Source organism: Oryzias latipes, chromosome 17 (genome assembly GCF_053564925.1).
Source record: "Oryzias latipes strain Hd-rR chromosome 17, Olatipes_Hd-rR_3.1".
Lineage (NCBI taxonomy): Eukaryota > Metazoa > Chordata > Actinopteri > Beloniformes > Adrianichthyidae > Oryzias > Oryzias latipes.
The window spans coordinates 28,749,785-28,766,139 of NC_136253.1; the positions used below are offsets into that span (position 1 = coordinate 28,749,785).

General features: G+C 39.6%; 1 protein-coding gene across 2 annotated transcripts; it reads left to right on the forward strand.

The window, feature by feature from the left end:
* Positions 1 to 1,385: 1,385 nt before the first annotated feature.
* Positions 1,386 to 6,310, forward strand: tal1 (T-cell acute lymphocytic leukemia 1). 2 transcript variants are annotated; one of them, XM_011486807.4, is made up of 4 exons: positions 1,386 to 1,598; positions 2,581 to 3,236; positions 3,529 to 3,647; positions 4,447 to 6,310. In XM_011486807.4, the coding sequence occupies exons 2-4, from the start codon at positions 2,701 to 2,703 to the stop codon at positions 4,974 to 4,976; spliced, it is 1,185 nt and encodes a 394-aa protein (XP_011485109.1). In that variant the 5' UTR covers positions 1,386 to 1,598; positions 2,581 to 2,700; the 3' UTR covers positions 4,977 to 6,310. The 2 variants fall into 2 exon arrangements, with proteins under 2 accessions (XP_011485109.1, XP_004079282.1); XM_004079234.5 differs by having other exon boundaries at positions 3,529 to 3,617.
* The last annotated feature ends 10,045 nt before the right edge of the window (positions 6,311 to 16,355 follow it).

A 16,355-nucleotide genomic window follows, 5' to 3' on the forward strand; every position in this document is an offset into this window, starting at 1 on the left:
GTCTGATGCACATTTATGCCCACAAAGTTATCGAGCTTCATTTATATTAAATGAAATGTCAAGAATTAGAACTACACTGGGTCAAAAATTCTTACAATTGGTAAAATGTTGTCTAAATAAGCAACATAATCTGCCAATAGAGTAAAGAAAATACTCTTACCAAAATATGAATGGTATTTTAAGAAAAAAATTCCAGTTACTAAAAAGTGTTTTCTGAACTAAGATTATTGTGCTTTTCAAAAACTTTCTTGATAAGATTATTTTTTAAACGTAAATAAGACATTTTTTCTTGAAACAAGGGTTTCATAAGATTCCGTTTTTGCATTGTATGTTTTTATATTGATTGCCGCATATATCTGTTGGCCACATTTGTTTGATTGCTCATGTGCGAATGTTGCAAAGAAGGGACGAGTGGCAGCTGCAAAAAGTTAGAGCTCACGCCAAGTGGTTAAAAACGCAGGATGTAGGAGAAAGATCGTGACTGCTGTCGTGACTGAGAGCAAACTATCTATCTATCTATCTATCTATCTATCTATCTATCTATCTATCTATCTATCTATCTATCTATCTATCTATCTATCTATCTATCTATCTATCTATCTATCTATCTATCTATCTATCTATCTATCTATCTATCTATCTATCTATCTATCTATCTATCTATCTATCTATCTATCTATCTATCTGAATTGAATAAACAGGAGAAAATTGGTGTATAAAATCCGTTATTAGAATGTCCATGTTCAGATTAGGGCCGTCCCGCGTGTGTCCCGATAGTGTGTCGGTTGATGCTCCGCTCCTTTATCTGATGTCTCCAGGGGCCGAGCGAAGTTATTTTTTATCTCCAGGAGCCATGACTCTGCATGGAGGCCAACGTCCCCGGAGCTGCAACAACGCCTCTGACACAGAAGATGATATTTTATTTCTTTCTTCCAGTCAGGATATGATGATTAATTAAATCGGGAGACGTATATATCATTGCGCATCATGGTTTAAAATAGTTAAGCATTAATAGACGAGCGTGGATTGATGACATACGAAAGAAACAGACAAGAAAAAAAAGACTTTTTTGTATAGTTAATTGTAAAATAAGAAAAAGGGAAAAAACATATGATTTGAGTATATATTGTTCAAAAGCTGCAATATTTTGTTTATTTTATAAAAAAAAGAGCCGACTTTAGTATCTCAGCCCTACAGTATGCAGTCCACTGCCTCTTGTTACAGGCCGTTGCTCTGTGCCTGTTTGCTTTTTTAAATGCCTTGCCCTCCACAAGACTATATAGCCCACGACAGCCAAATAATAATGAATCATTTCATAAATAATGGGTTTAGGGGCTTATCGGTAATGAAGAGGCCGCTGCCGTGCGCTTATCTCACTCGGCCACATTGCGGCCTGTGTTCCGCTCCCCATGCAGAGGGAGCGCACTGGATGCGGCGAGGAATAACTCAGAAAGGCGCGCACGCCCATACACACACAATCTCTCACACACCCTGCTCACACACTGCTCCTAAACTGGTGGAAAAAAACCTCAGACATGGATGACCCACTCACAAAATGGCTCCACTTACACAGTAACATCAACAACGCGTCTGGAGCGGTAAGTCCGAGAAATATGCGCTTTGTTGGAACCGTCGTCTTTTAACGCTAAAATCCAGCTGCTGTCGGACACTTATTAGGGATATCATGGAAGAAATTTGATGACATTTCCTTCGGTTTTTTGTGCGATCGTGTGAGAATGTCCTGGATAACGGATGCGCGGCCTGCGTATGCATTCACGGGGAAAAGGAGTGCGCTTTTTTCGACGAAAAACCATCCATCTGCGGTCTTAAACGCGTTTCTGTTACATTTAATCGAATATTTCACTCGAACACCTGACGCCGGTGTGTAGTGCAGCGATGACCCTGTTAACATAAGCAACACTGGCCTTCTTATTCTAACCAAATGGACGCAGCAGTTTTCTCATTTTGCGCGTAAAAACCCAATCCACCCGGGTTCTATAGGTTCTTCTAGGGATTTCTTTGGATTAAAAACGAAAGAATAGTTTTACTTTGACAGGCACCACTCGTTACTCAGCTCACCGTGTGGTTTTGCTCTCCAAACTGTCTCTACGAGGAGGTTTTATATCTTTGTTCCCAGCAAAACACAACGAATTTCGATTTGAATTCATTAACTTTAAATGTTATTTAAACATTAAATATATAGTTACATTTACACAAGTATATAAAGCGATAGAAACTGAGGTAATCTACGTTTTATTTAAAAATGTTTTTATATGTAAACTAAAATGTCACATTTAAAATATGTCTCCATTTTGTGGTAAAAACGTTCAAAGCTTTTCCGAAACTGTTAAACGTGATGGGCCCAGCTTTTAAACTGTTCCATTTTTTATATGTTCCAAAGAACCAAACCCAGAGAAATGATTTGGATTTTAACTTTAGCAGTGCAACTCTTTAAATAAGAACTGAAAGCAGCAGCACATCGTCGATTAACAATCATGTTCATTTGATTAATTATAGACTCGTAATTAACCGCACGATATAAATGAAAGTCTGGTGGTGACGATCTCTTTCTTTCGATAGGTCTGTAAGGACACTGAATGATGCTAATATTTGACACGGACGCCTCAAATCATCTTTTGATAATGAAATAATTGTTGAGAATTAAATGAAGGACTGCAGGGCGGACTTGAACGATTAAAAATGATGGAAAAACGGCAGCAGGAGCTTTGTCCTGGAAGTCCCGATGCGGGCTCCGGTCCTGGAAAGTGGGAGGATTCCGCCATCATCTCCAGACAAAACGGATACAAGGAGGACGAAGAGCCTCAGAGAGAGGAGGAGAGAGAAGAAGAGGGAGAGGAGGAGGAAGACGATGAGGAGAGGGGAGGGAGCTTCAAAGGCGCTGAGGAGACGGATGACGTTCCTCTGCAGAACTCGAGCAACGGGACCAGCATTATCATCAACGGCGTTGCCAAGGAAACTGCCTCTCACAACGCCCTTGACCTGAAAAGGGAAGTGCCGGTGATCGAGCTCTCCAGGAGGGAGGCTATAAAAGTGCTAGAGCCGAGGACTGAAAGCCATTTGGTGCCGATCACAGAACTTCGCAGACCTCCACCGCTGCCGCTCCCTCCGCCGCAACGAGACGACGCTCGAATGGTCCAACTGAGCCCAAACGCGTTTCCTGTCCCGGCGCGGGCGATGCTCTACAACCTGGCACAGCCTCTTGCAGCCATCAACAGGTAAAGCTGCAGGCAGGAAGAGAAAAAACTAATGATTTTATGAAAGCACAAGCATCTTTACTGTCGGTGTTCAGCATGAAAAATATTGTGGCTCCATTGTGCATTGCAGAAGTATTAAATTCTGCAAAAAAAGTGGTGCACTTGAGTTTTATTTAAAGTATTAAGTCACCTTGCTCTCTAAAGCTTCAACTTGTGAACAGGTTGCAACCTTAAGAGTTGGTTACAATATAATGAATGATGAAATGTATGTTTTTTTTTTTTATAATGCTTTTGTATTTTGTTGTTGTTATAGTCTTGGAGGGGAGTCGGAGCAGTACAGCATGTACCCCAGCAACAGGGTAAAGCGCCGCCCGGCGCCTTATGAGGTTGAACTCGACGAGGGTAGGCGCATTTTAGATCTTTATAAGTATGGTAAGATGCACTTCTGCTGTGTCCTCCTTCTGCCAGTATAGTTCCTAAATTTCCCTTCCCCATCTCCATCTTCATCCATCCACTGACATGGACCTGCTGTGTTGCAGAAGATGCCTCACCCAAAAAAAAGTCAACCAAAAAAATGAACAAAATAAATCATGACTCAAATTAGCTGCTGCTAATGCCAAATGTACCTGCATGCAATTAAAGTAAGCTCTTCTCTGGAAGATTTGGGGTTTATTTCAGAAATAACGTTTCCACTGCTGCCCACTCGCAGCCATGTAGGGGAGGAGAATGGGGATGCTGCTGCTTCCATGCCAAGGTTTTACTGCAGAGTGGGCTGAGGGATTAAGATAGACTGGGTGTGTTCCAAGGGCAACAATAGCCCAGAAGACATCATTGTTGGAGGTGGGAGGATGTGACTACCTGCAGTGAATCATTTCATTATGTCTAAATAAAAGGTAGGGTGCAGAAACTACTGAGTGAGTGGACACCCCCTATCAAATGTGGTTTGGCAACATGAACGTTTTTCCCATCCCTTTTAAAAAGTTTTGCACAGACTTTTGGCAAGAAAAAGAAAAAAAAATACTTTAATGGAGGACTAACTTTGCAGTTTTTCTCAAAGTTGGGCATTTGTTTTGGATTTGCAGCTAATTCTTCATTCCTTTTTTGCACTTGTGATGCTTGACCTCTTTGGCAAACCACATTTTCTGTTCCAGCTCTGCTGGTTGTTTTGTATTCTTTTCTATGTGTTCACTCCATGTCTCAATTTTCTTTTCCCTTATTCCGCCTCTTCTAGCCGGCCAGCCGAAGATTGTGCGCCGCATCTTCACAAACAGTCGTGAACGCTGGCGCCAGCAGAATGTAAACGGCGCGTTTGCGGAGCTCCGTAAGCTCATTCCCACTCACCCTCCAGACAAGAAGCTGAGCAAAAATGAGATCCTGCGGTTGGCAATGAAGTACATCAGCTTCCTCTCCAACCTCCTGGAGGATCAAGATGGTGGGAGAAATGTTGGCAGCACAACTGAAGGGGACACAGGACTGCTGGTTGGTGTTGCAACGCATGAGGGGGGCCCTCAGGGTGCGCCGCACCAGGACACTGTGGTAGACTTGGCGAGGGACGATCTTGTAGAGACAATGTCACCAGGTTCTAGCTGTGGAAGCCTCCCCGATGGGGATGCTGAAGGGAGTCCGGAGAGCTTCATGGAAGACCAGGACTCGCCTCCAGCTACGAGGACTCTAACAGCTTCACGTGGGGCCCCACTTCATCTAGCTGCTAGAGACCTAAGGCGCAATGGACGTCCATTAGATGGTTCCAGTCGCCGATGATAAAGATGCCAGCGAACCAACAACATGACGCAAGGCAATGAAAATAAGCAAAGAGATTAACTAAAATCAGAGGGAAATCATCAGAACACTGTTAGTTTTGGGTCATCAGTGTGGGAAGGAGAACCAAGGCACTTACGTTCTGTAAAAAAGTTGTCTGACTTGGATCCAGAACTGGCTTTATTCTCCTACTCCAATCCCAGACAGTACTCTTGAATAGTTTGCTTTAATTTAACCCCGAAAAAGACTTGTACATTCTGTTTGCATGTCCAACTTAACTGACCTGCAAATTACGATTTTCATGTGCTTAAAAGTTGCAAAGTTATAAGAAACTTCAAAGAAAAAACCAAGAAAGAGAAAACTAAATAGATCCAACAGCTTTCGTTGAAGATCGAATTTGCTCTAAGTTTTTTTTGAATGTTTAAAATTGCAAAGTTGAACCTCAATTTTGAACGGCAGACACAACAGGTCTACTTTGCACATAGAATCCCGCTGGTTGACACATAGAAAATTCCAACTAAAGCAAGAACAAGAGAGACTGTTACACCAGGATGGGGTGTTAGCTGTACTTTTACAAGCGCAGTTATGTATGTATTGTAAATAACATTATATTTCCATGGCACAATTTAAAAACTATGACAGAACTCAAGTCGTGGTTTCACATGTACCATAGTGCGCTTGTCAATCAGTTTACTGGGAGAGTAGAATGGAAATTAGAAGTAAAACAAAAACTCACAGTAAAGTACAGCAAATGTGGTACCTTCTTTTCCTTGTTAGACTTTGGTGATTGAAAAAAGAAAATGTTGGCTGACCAAATAATGATTTTGTTGTCTAGAATAAATATACCTATCAAAACTATTGTAGAGGTACAAGACGACGAGAGCTCGAAAAGTGTACAAAAAAATGGGTCAAATGAGATCACTAAATGGCTCATGCGGTCTTTTTGATATGAATGTTTCAGTGTTTTTTAAACTGTAATGCAGATGTAGTTTAGTAAGGTACACCGATGAATCCCTTTTTGACACAAACACACACTAACACACACACACACACAGCAGCAACACACGCTGTTAATACCCTAAGAAAACCAGCAGTTGTCTGACAGAGACAGTTATGTGTTGCTCACTGTTGCTGTTAATTCTGCTTTTTTCAGCAGGACCTAGTAGCCTATATTGGTACCTTTGACAATTATGGTATTTTATGAATTGCAGTAAAGGGACATTGTACATTTGGTAAAGGCATCATTGTTGTATGATAGCTGTATCTATAAACACTTCCAATGGTAAATTGGTGAATTTTATATAAAAGTCCTAAATAAAACCTTGATGAGAAAAACAGTTTATACTTTGCCATCTGTTTCAAAGCTCTACCTATGTTGTCAAGCTCATAGAGAGAATTAAAGACTGACTCCAGTCATCTTTTGAGGTGTTTTCAAAGCGTTTCTAATGGTCTTTTAATTATGATTATGAAGTTTCTAGCCTAAATCTAAAAACCTGTGTCATTGGAGATAGTTTCTACAGAGTGGCAGGAGTTCATTAGAAAATTCCCCTCCGAGGACCGCAAAGCAAGTCCACCTCCACTTCCCGTCAACCGTTGATTTAAACAATCTTCCACTAACTTAAAGCCTCTCACACCCCACAATCTAACATTACCGGTGCAACAAAAATGGCGTGCAATATTGCAGCTATCCAGCCGTACAGTTTTGAGCCAGATGCCAGCTCGGACGTGAGAAATGAAGATATACATGGATTATTCGCAAGTGCATGCATCAGAAGGGAGCGAAGCAGGAAGCTTGTGGCCTGCTGACTGTAGCTTCTACATCATATCCACAAGCTTTTTCAAACTGCAATTTTTCGTCTGCTCCTGATTAACAACGACTTGAATAAAAAAATACTCAGAACTGCAATTTTGAGTTTAATTTTCTTCATTTGTGTCCTTCATCATCAGAAAAATAACACGTTAAAAACATAAAAAACACTTGGTCTTCATCAGACTGGGTCTTTTGGTTATGGGAAACCACACAGTCAACTTAGTTTGGATCAAATCAATTCAATTCAATTTCAACCTACTCAGTATGATTTGATTTCTTTCGCTTTAACTGCACTGCGCATAGTTTCAGCCACATTCTCTTTGAGAAGCTGCTCCAATGGACGCTGGAATCCTGACTTCCTCTCCAACAAATGACAACTTCCTATGGAGGTTACCATGGCTCGATGACCCTCAGGATTTCCTGCCATTGTGAAAGTGGTTTCGACGGCCTTTACTGCGCTCGTTTACCCGCTGTTGTGCCTGTGCACTTTTCCAAACAGTCACAATGATAAAGGCACATTCCTTAAATGATTTAGTCATGTGGAGGAAAGGTTAAACTATTTGTAAACTTGTGTTTGCTGATGCAATGATAGGGGAGAGGACTCGGTAAAACGTGGCACTTTCTGAGGCCTACTCCTTTTGCTTCACACATACCAAGCTTGGCCAGCAGTCCCACCACCCCAGCAGACTCAGTACTCAGACATTTTTGAAGGCTGTAATTGCTTCCAGAGAGCATCAGAGACATCCAGGTGTTTGGAGACCTCTCCTGTGTTTTGCTCTGGCTGTGCTGTGAATCCACCGAAGGGCTCTCTGGGTAAATGCCTGCCAAACATTTACCTGCTTCAGTGTTCCTGACTCAGAAAAGACGCACAGCAACAAAACAGGGACTATTTGAGGGGTTGAAAGGCAGCGAGTTAGAGGATGTGTGTGAGAGCGTTCATGTTTATGTGAGTGAGAGTGCAGGCTTATGTGGATGTGTGCGCATTGCATGGATCTTTGTGTGTGACAGAGAGCTGGGCTGTATGTGTGCGTGTTTATCTGTTCAGTGCAGATGGGTGGCAGAGTGGCTCTTGCAGCCAAATGATTCAGTATGCTAATGAGTTGTTATCTGTGGTGCTGCAGGAACAATATACTGTCTTTCTCACAGTGGGAATCCAGCCTGCTGGGAACAGATTACACTGCACACGCCGCCAAGGTAGTTATTTATATTTTTCGCATAGAGTTGTTGAAAATACATAAAACAGAGTTTTCCGCGTACACACACACACACATATACAGATAGGCCTATAAACAAAAAGGGGGAGAAAAAAAATAAAAATTTTTGCAAACGCGCACACAAACCACCATCAGCACAAACAGTAACATAAACACAAAATGTTACAGAAATTGCGCCTCTTTTCCACAGCAGATGAAGATGTCATTCTCAGCTTACTCCTAAACAGGTATCAGTGATATGTTTCCATCACATTTACAGAATTTTCTCTGTGGCCTTGATTGTGGTAAACATTTAATTTATATAAAATACTTTAGGATTTACAAAATATAATTTTTTATCATAAAGAGTGAGACCTTAGCATGAAAGCACAGATGTTTTTGTCTGAATAGTTTAATAGAACTCTAAAGCTATTTATTTTCTCATTGTACTGTAAGCTTTTTTATTTCACTTTTCTGCGATTTGATATTATTTTCTTTTTTCCATTAATGTTGGACATCAGGAAAATAGATGTGATGCATTCTTTCATAAAGAACAATTTTTAAACCTTTTTAATATCCATAAACTCAGAGTTTCTTAACTGAAATGACAGAAATTAAATTAAAATATAATTTTAGATGAAAGAAGGTGAAAAGAAACATCTCAGGTAAGAGTCATTTCAGTTAAATAAGATTCAAAAACGCTATAGAAAATAAAATTGTAAACTATGATTAATTCAAATGCAATACAACAATACAACAAAAAATGGCTACATAAATTAATTCAGGGTGATTTAATTAAAAGGTGATACATGTCTGTCTAGTTTTATTTTACTTAAAAATTACAATTTGAGACAAAATGTCAATTGTTAATCATAAAAGGAAAAATTCAGCAAAAAACTAAAACCACTGGATTTTTTTTCACATTTATTATTGTTTCTTGATAGATTTAATACTGAATTATGATGAAATGTAAGATTTCTTTTTTTAAAAACTACATAAATAAATATTTATACAAGTAATGGAATTAAGACACATAAAGTGTAGCAACAATCGAGCTATTACTGTAATGGCAGTGCTAAAAATTTTAAAGAGAAAAACTCTTTTAAGGGACTTAAAAAAGTTAAACAGAAAAACGCCTAGGTAGGTTGATGTATGTGGTGTAATAGTCTGCAGATATGAGATTTTTTTTTCTTTCATTTGTGTCTAGGGAGGAGGCCTGTCGTAGATTGGCAGCACTTCCAACACGTGGCCTTCCTCTCACTCTCTGATCTATGACAGCCTAGACAGGTTCCAGCTGGATTTGCTGAACTGAAGTGAATTTGATGAGCTTAAAAGGTGCCAAACAAAAAAGAAGGTAGAGAAAGATAAAAGGCGCCCCCTTTTATAAAACGGAAAGTATCTTGAGATGCTTCTTTTGTTATTTGTGTCAAATAATGTGCCTGGATGAGGCTTTCAGCACCAAAGTAATTTCTGTTCCAGAAATGTTTGTTTTAACCTTTTAAAATAAGTGTTTGCATGCATAATTTATTTAAACAAGAGAACGCTCCTGAGCAAAATATTTAAGAATCTGCAATTGAAATATTTGTAGAAATCCAACAGAAGTTTTATTTGACAAATATATAATTTAATTAATTTGTAAAAACATTCATCAAGTTGGCTATGTCTGTTATTATCTCATAAGTCCTCACAATGTTGGACATATTCAGATTCAACGTTTGGAAAAGTCTAATTTAGTGCTTGTTAAACAAAGTCTGGATCAGGAAGTAAACCTGACAGTTAAGTTTAGTTTTGTTCTCTTATTCCTAGTTAATGTGGGCAAACATTTTTAAAGGGTGTTAAACTTCAACTTTTCTTTTTTATAAATCATCAACAAACAAGTTGGTGAGTTTAAAATTCCTTTAAAATCTAAAATGTATTTAATTCCTTTTAGTTTGCTTAAACTTTCACTTAGGTTCTTCTATGACCCCATATTCTCTCATCGTACAACACAAAATGCCACTGAACATAAATATAAAACTAAAAACAAACAAAAAAATTCTTGTTTCAATCTAATTCATGCCAGATGATTCAATATTGTTATTGTCCAGTTCAGTCCAACCAATAAATTTCAAATATTTGGATATCTAGCAGAAGAAAATAAAATAAATATGAACATGTTGGTACTTTTGAAAATAAAAATGAAAAATAGATTTTAAAAAAATACTCCTAGTTAACCTTTGATTTAATAAAATATTCACTAAAGTTTGGAATAGATGGTTCAAACAAAATAATTAGAAAAAAAAGTGAAATGTTGCTATGAAGTGGTAAAGATTTAGTTATAATACATCTACTCAAGTGAACGGTAAAAAGATGGTGTTGTCAAATTTCTCACAATTTTTACAAAAAGCTTCTTAAGTAAACTTTAAATAAGTTCATAATTATTAACTACTTCAAATTGTAATGTTTTGCCCAAAAACCCAATCTCCATAGTTTAGTCTAGCTTTTGCAGTTATGACATAAGCTAAACATAGTTAATGATTGTTTTTATTTCTGGCATTGAAAGCTCAGTGATTGCATTAACCTCTTGTTTTGTGCTAGCAATAGCCAAATACATGTAGTCTTTTAGTTTGTTTAGAAAAATGTAAATAGGAATTCAACATATCAGGAGGTTAAAAAACTGTGTTTGCTTTCATTTGCAGCTGTTTCATGCAGCCTAGTTGCAAATGAAATTTATCTCAAGTAATTGAACAAATTATGCCCTCTAGTGGGAGCAAAGACACATGATTTACCTGAATGTCTGTGGAGATTCACAGTCAGGTCATATTATCATATAGTACTCTGTTCTTAGGGGACACTTTTCAGTGTCTTTGAAAAAGAGAAAGTGATTTCAGAGGAAGTTCCACTGAAATAAATTCATATGTAAAGTGGTATGCTGGGCCAAAATAACTTTTATCTTTGTTTGTTTTGTTGTGTATCTGTCACCCAGTATGCCGTGTTTGACCAGTCACAAAGAAAACTTTTGTTTAGGTAGACATACCAGTACAACCAGTGGCACCTGTGTTATTGAATGCAGCTTCTACTCTCTGTCTTCTTTACATTTTCTGTATAAAAGAAACAAGATAAAAAATTAACTTTGTCTTCTTTTTGTCGATTCCAGAACCTTTACTAAAGAAACACAAACCTTGACAATCAGGAGAGTTTAGCTGCTGGTTCAATTCTTGCCCATTATATAGCTTTTGTCACTGATTGTCTTTGAGAGAGACACCTAAGGTCTTCGTTAACCTGGTCTCTTCAAAAATAACAGAAAAGGGAACAACACGCATTATTAAAGAAAGTGTATTTGGTTTAAACTTGCTGGTTACATTCAACTCAAATGTTTCCATCCCTATTCAGAAGCTGCTGATTCCCTTTTGGGGTCATGGAGCTGCTGGAGTCAGCCCAGCTATACTGTCGGGGGAAGACAGGGTACGCCCTGAACAGGTCACCAGTCAGTTGCAGGGCTCAGGTGTTTACAATTAACTTTTTTTATTGCTGTTATGTCATTATCAAATACGTGAGGTTAGGTCAAATTGAAGAGGTCGTGAGTCCATTAAAGTAATATTTTGGAGGCTTTTAAATCAATACATCATTATGAAAGATCGACGCAATTCATTCTATTTTTTACTGTCAGTCTCCTATTTTCTAAAATCTTTTTTGATCCTAAATATTTCTGTAAAATAATTTAGTAATCAGAGGTGAGGATAGTGGTCCTGCTTTTACAAGTCAGACTTTGTTGCCGAATAACTAAGTGAAATTAAAACTACAAAAATAGGCACCATTCTAGAACTGTTAAAGTGGAGGAACTCTTAAAAAAAAGGTAATTTTGATTTATTATTATTCTGTTAATTCTGTGATACTTCCTTATAGTTATATCATCCTTAACGTCAGAAGATTTGACTACATATGAATTATTCTTTATAAATTCACTAGATGGCAGCATAAAGTGTGTGCACTGACTGAAAGTGGGTACCGGTATATACAGTTTCAAGCAGCACATTTTTGAGCCAACATGAAAGAAATCAGATTACCCTGCAGGGCTTAACAGCTATAAGTTGTAAACCAGCATTTTAATTGACTTCTTTCTTTTTTTTTAATATAAATATAATTTTTAAAATCTTAGAATAGCTTTTGTCGTTAAAGTAAAAGTTCATTTGGTTCACTCTTAATTACCGGTATTTCTGTTCAAATCACAGATGCACCTAATTTCTTTTGAAATAAAATTATTTACTTTCAACGAGTTACAAAAAATTGAATTTTTGCACATTAAAACATGTGCACATTCAAATCATTTATAGTAAATTATACAAACCCGACAATCTGAAAAGATATAAGAACATGAAACGTCATTAAAATCCACTGTAAATTACACCCAATACATTAAATACTATATTGTCCATTGATATGTTAGTTCACTCAAAAAACATAAGCCTAACGTTGACTTAACATAAAAAAAGAAGGAATCCATCGTGCTTGCCTTTGTTTGGATTCACTCAACATAAATAAATAGTTTAGTCGGCTATAACATTTCACTTTATTTCCATCACTTACATTATAGTAAAAAAAACATCAGACACATGACATAACTTAAGAGGTTTAAGTTTAAAAAAGCAAATTAATCATTTTTTATGAATTCAATGAGGAAAAACACATACAAATGTTCTTCATTTTGTTGTAACTTTAAATATGTCCTTGAACTATTCATCAGTTCTGAAGAAACTGCTTATTTTATGAATATTTAGAAAAATACAGCACAAAAATACATTACAAGAGTCCAGCACAACCAGTGGCAGAGCTACAACAGTTTGTATGTTCTTAAATGAGAACGTGTTATTTTAATTTAATGATTTAATATAATGTTAATTTAATAATCTAGCCAGAGGGGTTGCAAGCCAGTAACTTCTGTGCCGGTCCCAAGCCCGGATAAATAGAGAGGGTTGCGTCAGGAAGGGCATCCGGCGTAAAAATTGCCAAAATAACCATGCGAATCATCCACAACACTTTAGACATACCGGATCGGTCGAGGCCCGGGTTAACAACGACCGCCACCGATGCTGTTAACCTACAGGGTGTTGGTGGAAATTTGACTACTGTTGGTCGAACAAAGAGGGGAGGCAGAAGGGTCCGTGGCCAGAGAGAGAAGGGAAAAGGCAGGAACATAGGTTTGAGAATAGGGACTCTTAACGTTGGCACAATGACAGGGAAAGGCAGAGAGCTGGCAGACATGATGGAGAGAAGGAAGGTAGATGTACTGTGTGTGCAGGAGACAAGGTGGAAGGGCAGCAAGGCACGTAGTATTGGAGGAGGATACAAACTGTTCTATCATGGTGTTGATAGGAAGAGAAACGGGGTAGGAGTGATTCTGAAGGGGGAGTTGGTAAACAGTGTTCTAGAGGTGAAAAGAGTCTCAGACAGGATGATGAGCCTAAAGTTAGAAATTGAAGGGGTGATGGTGAATGTAGTCAGTGGGTATGCGCCACAGGTTGGCTGTGAGTTAGAAGTGAAGGAGAGATTCTGGAGTGAGTTGGATGAGGTCATAGAGAGTTTTCCCAGAGGAGAGAGAGTTGTTATTGGAGCAGACTTTAATGGGCATGTTGGTGAGGGCAACAGAGGTGATGAGGAGGTGATGGGCAGGTTTGGTGTGAAGGAAAGGAATCTGGAGGGACAGATGGTGGTGGACTTTGCGAAGAGGATGGAAATGGCTGTAGTCAACACTTACTTCCAGAAGAGAGAGGAACATAGAGTGACATACAGAAGTGGAGGTAGGAGTACTCAGGTGGACTACATCCTATGTAGACGAGGTCATTTGAGAGAGGTTAATGACTGCAAAGTGGTGGTAGGAGAGAGTATAGCCAGACAGCACCGCATGGTGGTGTGTAAGATGACTCTGGAGGTCAGGAAGAAGAAGAGAGGGAAAACAGAAAAGAAGACCAAGTGGTGGAAGCTACAGAATGAAGAAACTTGTGAGGAATTTAGGCAGAAGTTGAGGCAGGTCCTGGGTGGTCAGGATGAGCTTCCAGAGGACTGGGAAACTACAGCAGAGATTATCAGGGAAACAGGTAGGAAGGTGCTAGGTGTGTCATCTGGAAAGAGGAAAGACGGTAAAGAGACTTGGTGGTGGAATGAGGAAGTACAGGAATGCGTCCAGAGGAAGAGGTTGGCTAAAAGGAAGTGGGATGTAGAAAGGACTGAGGAAGGTAGACAGGAGTACAAGGAAGCGCAGCGTAGAGTGAAGAGAGAGGTGGCAAAGGCCAAACAGAAAGCTTACGATGAGCTATATGACAGGTTAGACACAAAGGAAGGAGAGAAGGACTTGTACAGGCTAGCCAGACAGAGAGACAGAGTTGGGAAGGACGTGCAACAGATAAGGGTGATTAAGGACAGAGATGGAAAGGTGCTAACAACCCAGGAGAGTGTACAGAAAAGATGGAAGGAGTATTTTGAGGAGCTGATGAACGAGGAAAATGACAGGGAAAGAAGGGAGGAAGATGTGGTTGTTGTGGAGCAGGAAGTAGCAGAGATTGGAAAGGATGAGGTTAGGAAGGCTCTGAAAAGGATGAAGAGTGGAAAGGCCGTTGGTCCTGATGACGTACCTGTGGAGGTATGGAAGTGCCTAGGAGAGACAGCAGTGGAATTTCTAACAAGGTTGTTCAATAGGATTTTAGAGAGTGAGAAGATGCCTGAGGAATGGAGGAGAAGCGTTCTGGTCCCGATCTTTAAGAACAAGGGTGACATGCAGAACTGCAGCAACTATAGAGGAATAAAGTTGATGAGCCACACAATGAAGCTGTGGGAAAGAGTAGTGGAAGCCAGGCTTAGGAAGAAGGTGGAGATCTGTGAGCAGCAGTATGGTTTCATGCCCCGTAAGAGCACCACTGATGCCATTTTTGCTTTGAGAATGTTGATGGAAAAGTACAGAGAAGGTCAGAAGGAGCTGCATTGTGTGTTCGTAGATTTAGAGAAGGCGTATGACAGGGTGCCGAGGGAGGAGCTGTGGTACTGTATGAGGTCGTCTGGAGTGGCAGAGAAGTATGTCAGAGTAGTTCAGGACATGTATGAGAGAAGTATGACGGTGGTGAGATGTGCTGTAGGTCAGACAGAGGAGTTCAAGGTGGAGGTGGGACTACACCAAGGATCAGCTTTGAGTCCTTTTTTGTTTGCTATGCTGATGGACAGGCTGACAGACGAGGTCAGACAGGAATCTCCCTGGACAATGATGTTTGCGGATGACATTGTAATTTGCAGTGAGAGTAGAGAGCAGGTGGAGGAACAGCTAGAGAGGTGGAGGTTTGCTCTGGAAAGAAGAGGTATGAAGGTCAGTCGTAGTAAGACAGAATAAATGTGTCTGAACGAGAGGGATCAAGGTAGAAGCGTTAGGTTACAGGGGGCTGAGGTGAAGAAGGTGCAGGAGTTTAAGTACTTGGGGTCAACAGTTCAGTGTGATGGGGATTGTGGAAAAGAGGTGAAGAGGCGAGTGCAGGCAGGTTGGAGCGGTTGGAGGAAAGTGTCAGGAGTGTTGTGTGACAGAAAAGTGCCAGCAAGACTCAAAGGAAAGGTGTACAAGACAGTGGTGAGACCAGCTCTGCTCTATGGGTTAGAGACGGTAGCAGTGAGACAGAGACAAGAGGCTGAGATGGAGGTAGCGGAGATGAAGATGTTGAGGTTCTCCTTAGGAGTGACCAGGTTAGACAGGATAAGGAACGAGTACATCAGAGGGACGGCTCATGTTGCCTGTGTTAGCGACAAAGTCAGAGAAGCCAGACTGAGATGGTTTGGACATGTTCAGAGGAGGGATAGTGGATACATTGGTAGAAGGATGTTGGAGATGGAGCTGCCTGGCCGGAGGGCAAGAGGACGGCCAAAGAGGAGATATATGGATGTCTTAACAGAGGACATGAAGTTGGCTAACGTTAGGGTAGAAGATGTTCATGATAGAGTGAGGTGGAAAAGGATGATTCGCTGTGGCGACCCCTGATGGGAAAAGCCGAAAGAGAAAGAAGATAATGTTAATTTAATGTTATTTTTTATTTCAAATTTTATTTCTGCTTACAGAAAATTATATTGATATTTTTTAATTGTTGTCAATAACGATACCAGTATTGACTGAAGATTGGGAGGTAGCTCCGACCTTGTCTGCAACTTAAAACACATTGAAATACAAAATTCTTCTCAATTACTGTGCAAGATAGAGGAAGAGGAAGACAAATAAAAAATGACATTAGAGAATAGCATATATAAAAAACTGCGAGAGTGTGGTTTTAAATTACTAGCCCTCAACAGTTTTATCATTTGACCGAAACTACAAAATCGGCATCGAATGACATCACACACGTGTGTCTCACAGCTGCGCACTTGTCATTGGGC

Excerpts from the sequence above, each read along its gene's own strand:
- tal1 (XM_011486807.4), top strand. The coding sequence starts at position 2,701 with ATGATGGAAAAACGGCAGCAGGAGCTTTGTCCTGGAAGTCCCGATGCG. Across the intron at positions 3,237-3,528 it reads CCTCTTGCAGCCATCAACAG|TCTTGGAGGGGAGTCGGAGC; the intron begins GTAAAGCTGCAG and ends TTGTTGTTATAG. Across the intron at positions 3,648-4,446 it reads TTTAGATCTTTATAAGTATG|CCGGCCAGCCGAAGATTGTG; the intron begins GTAAGATGCACT and ends CGCCTCTTCTAG.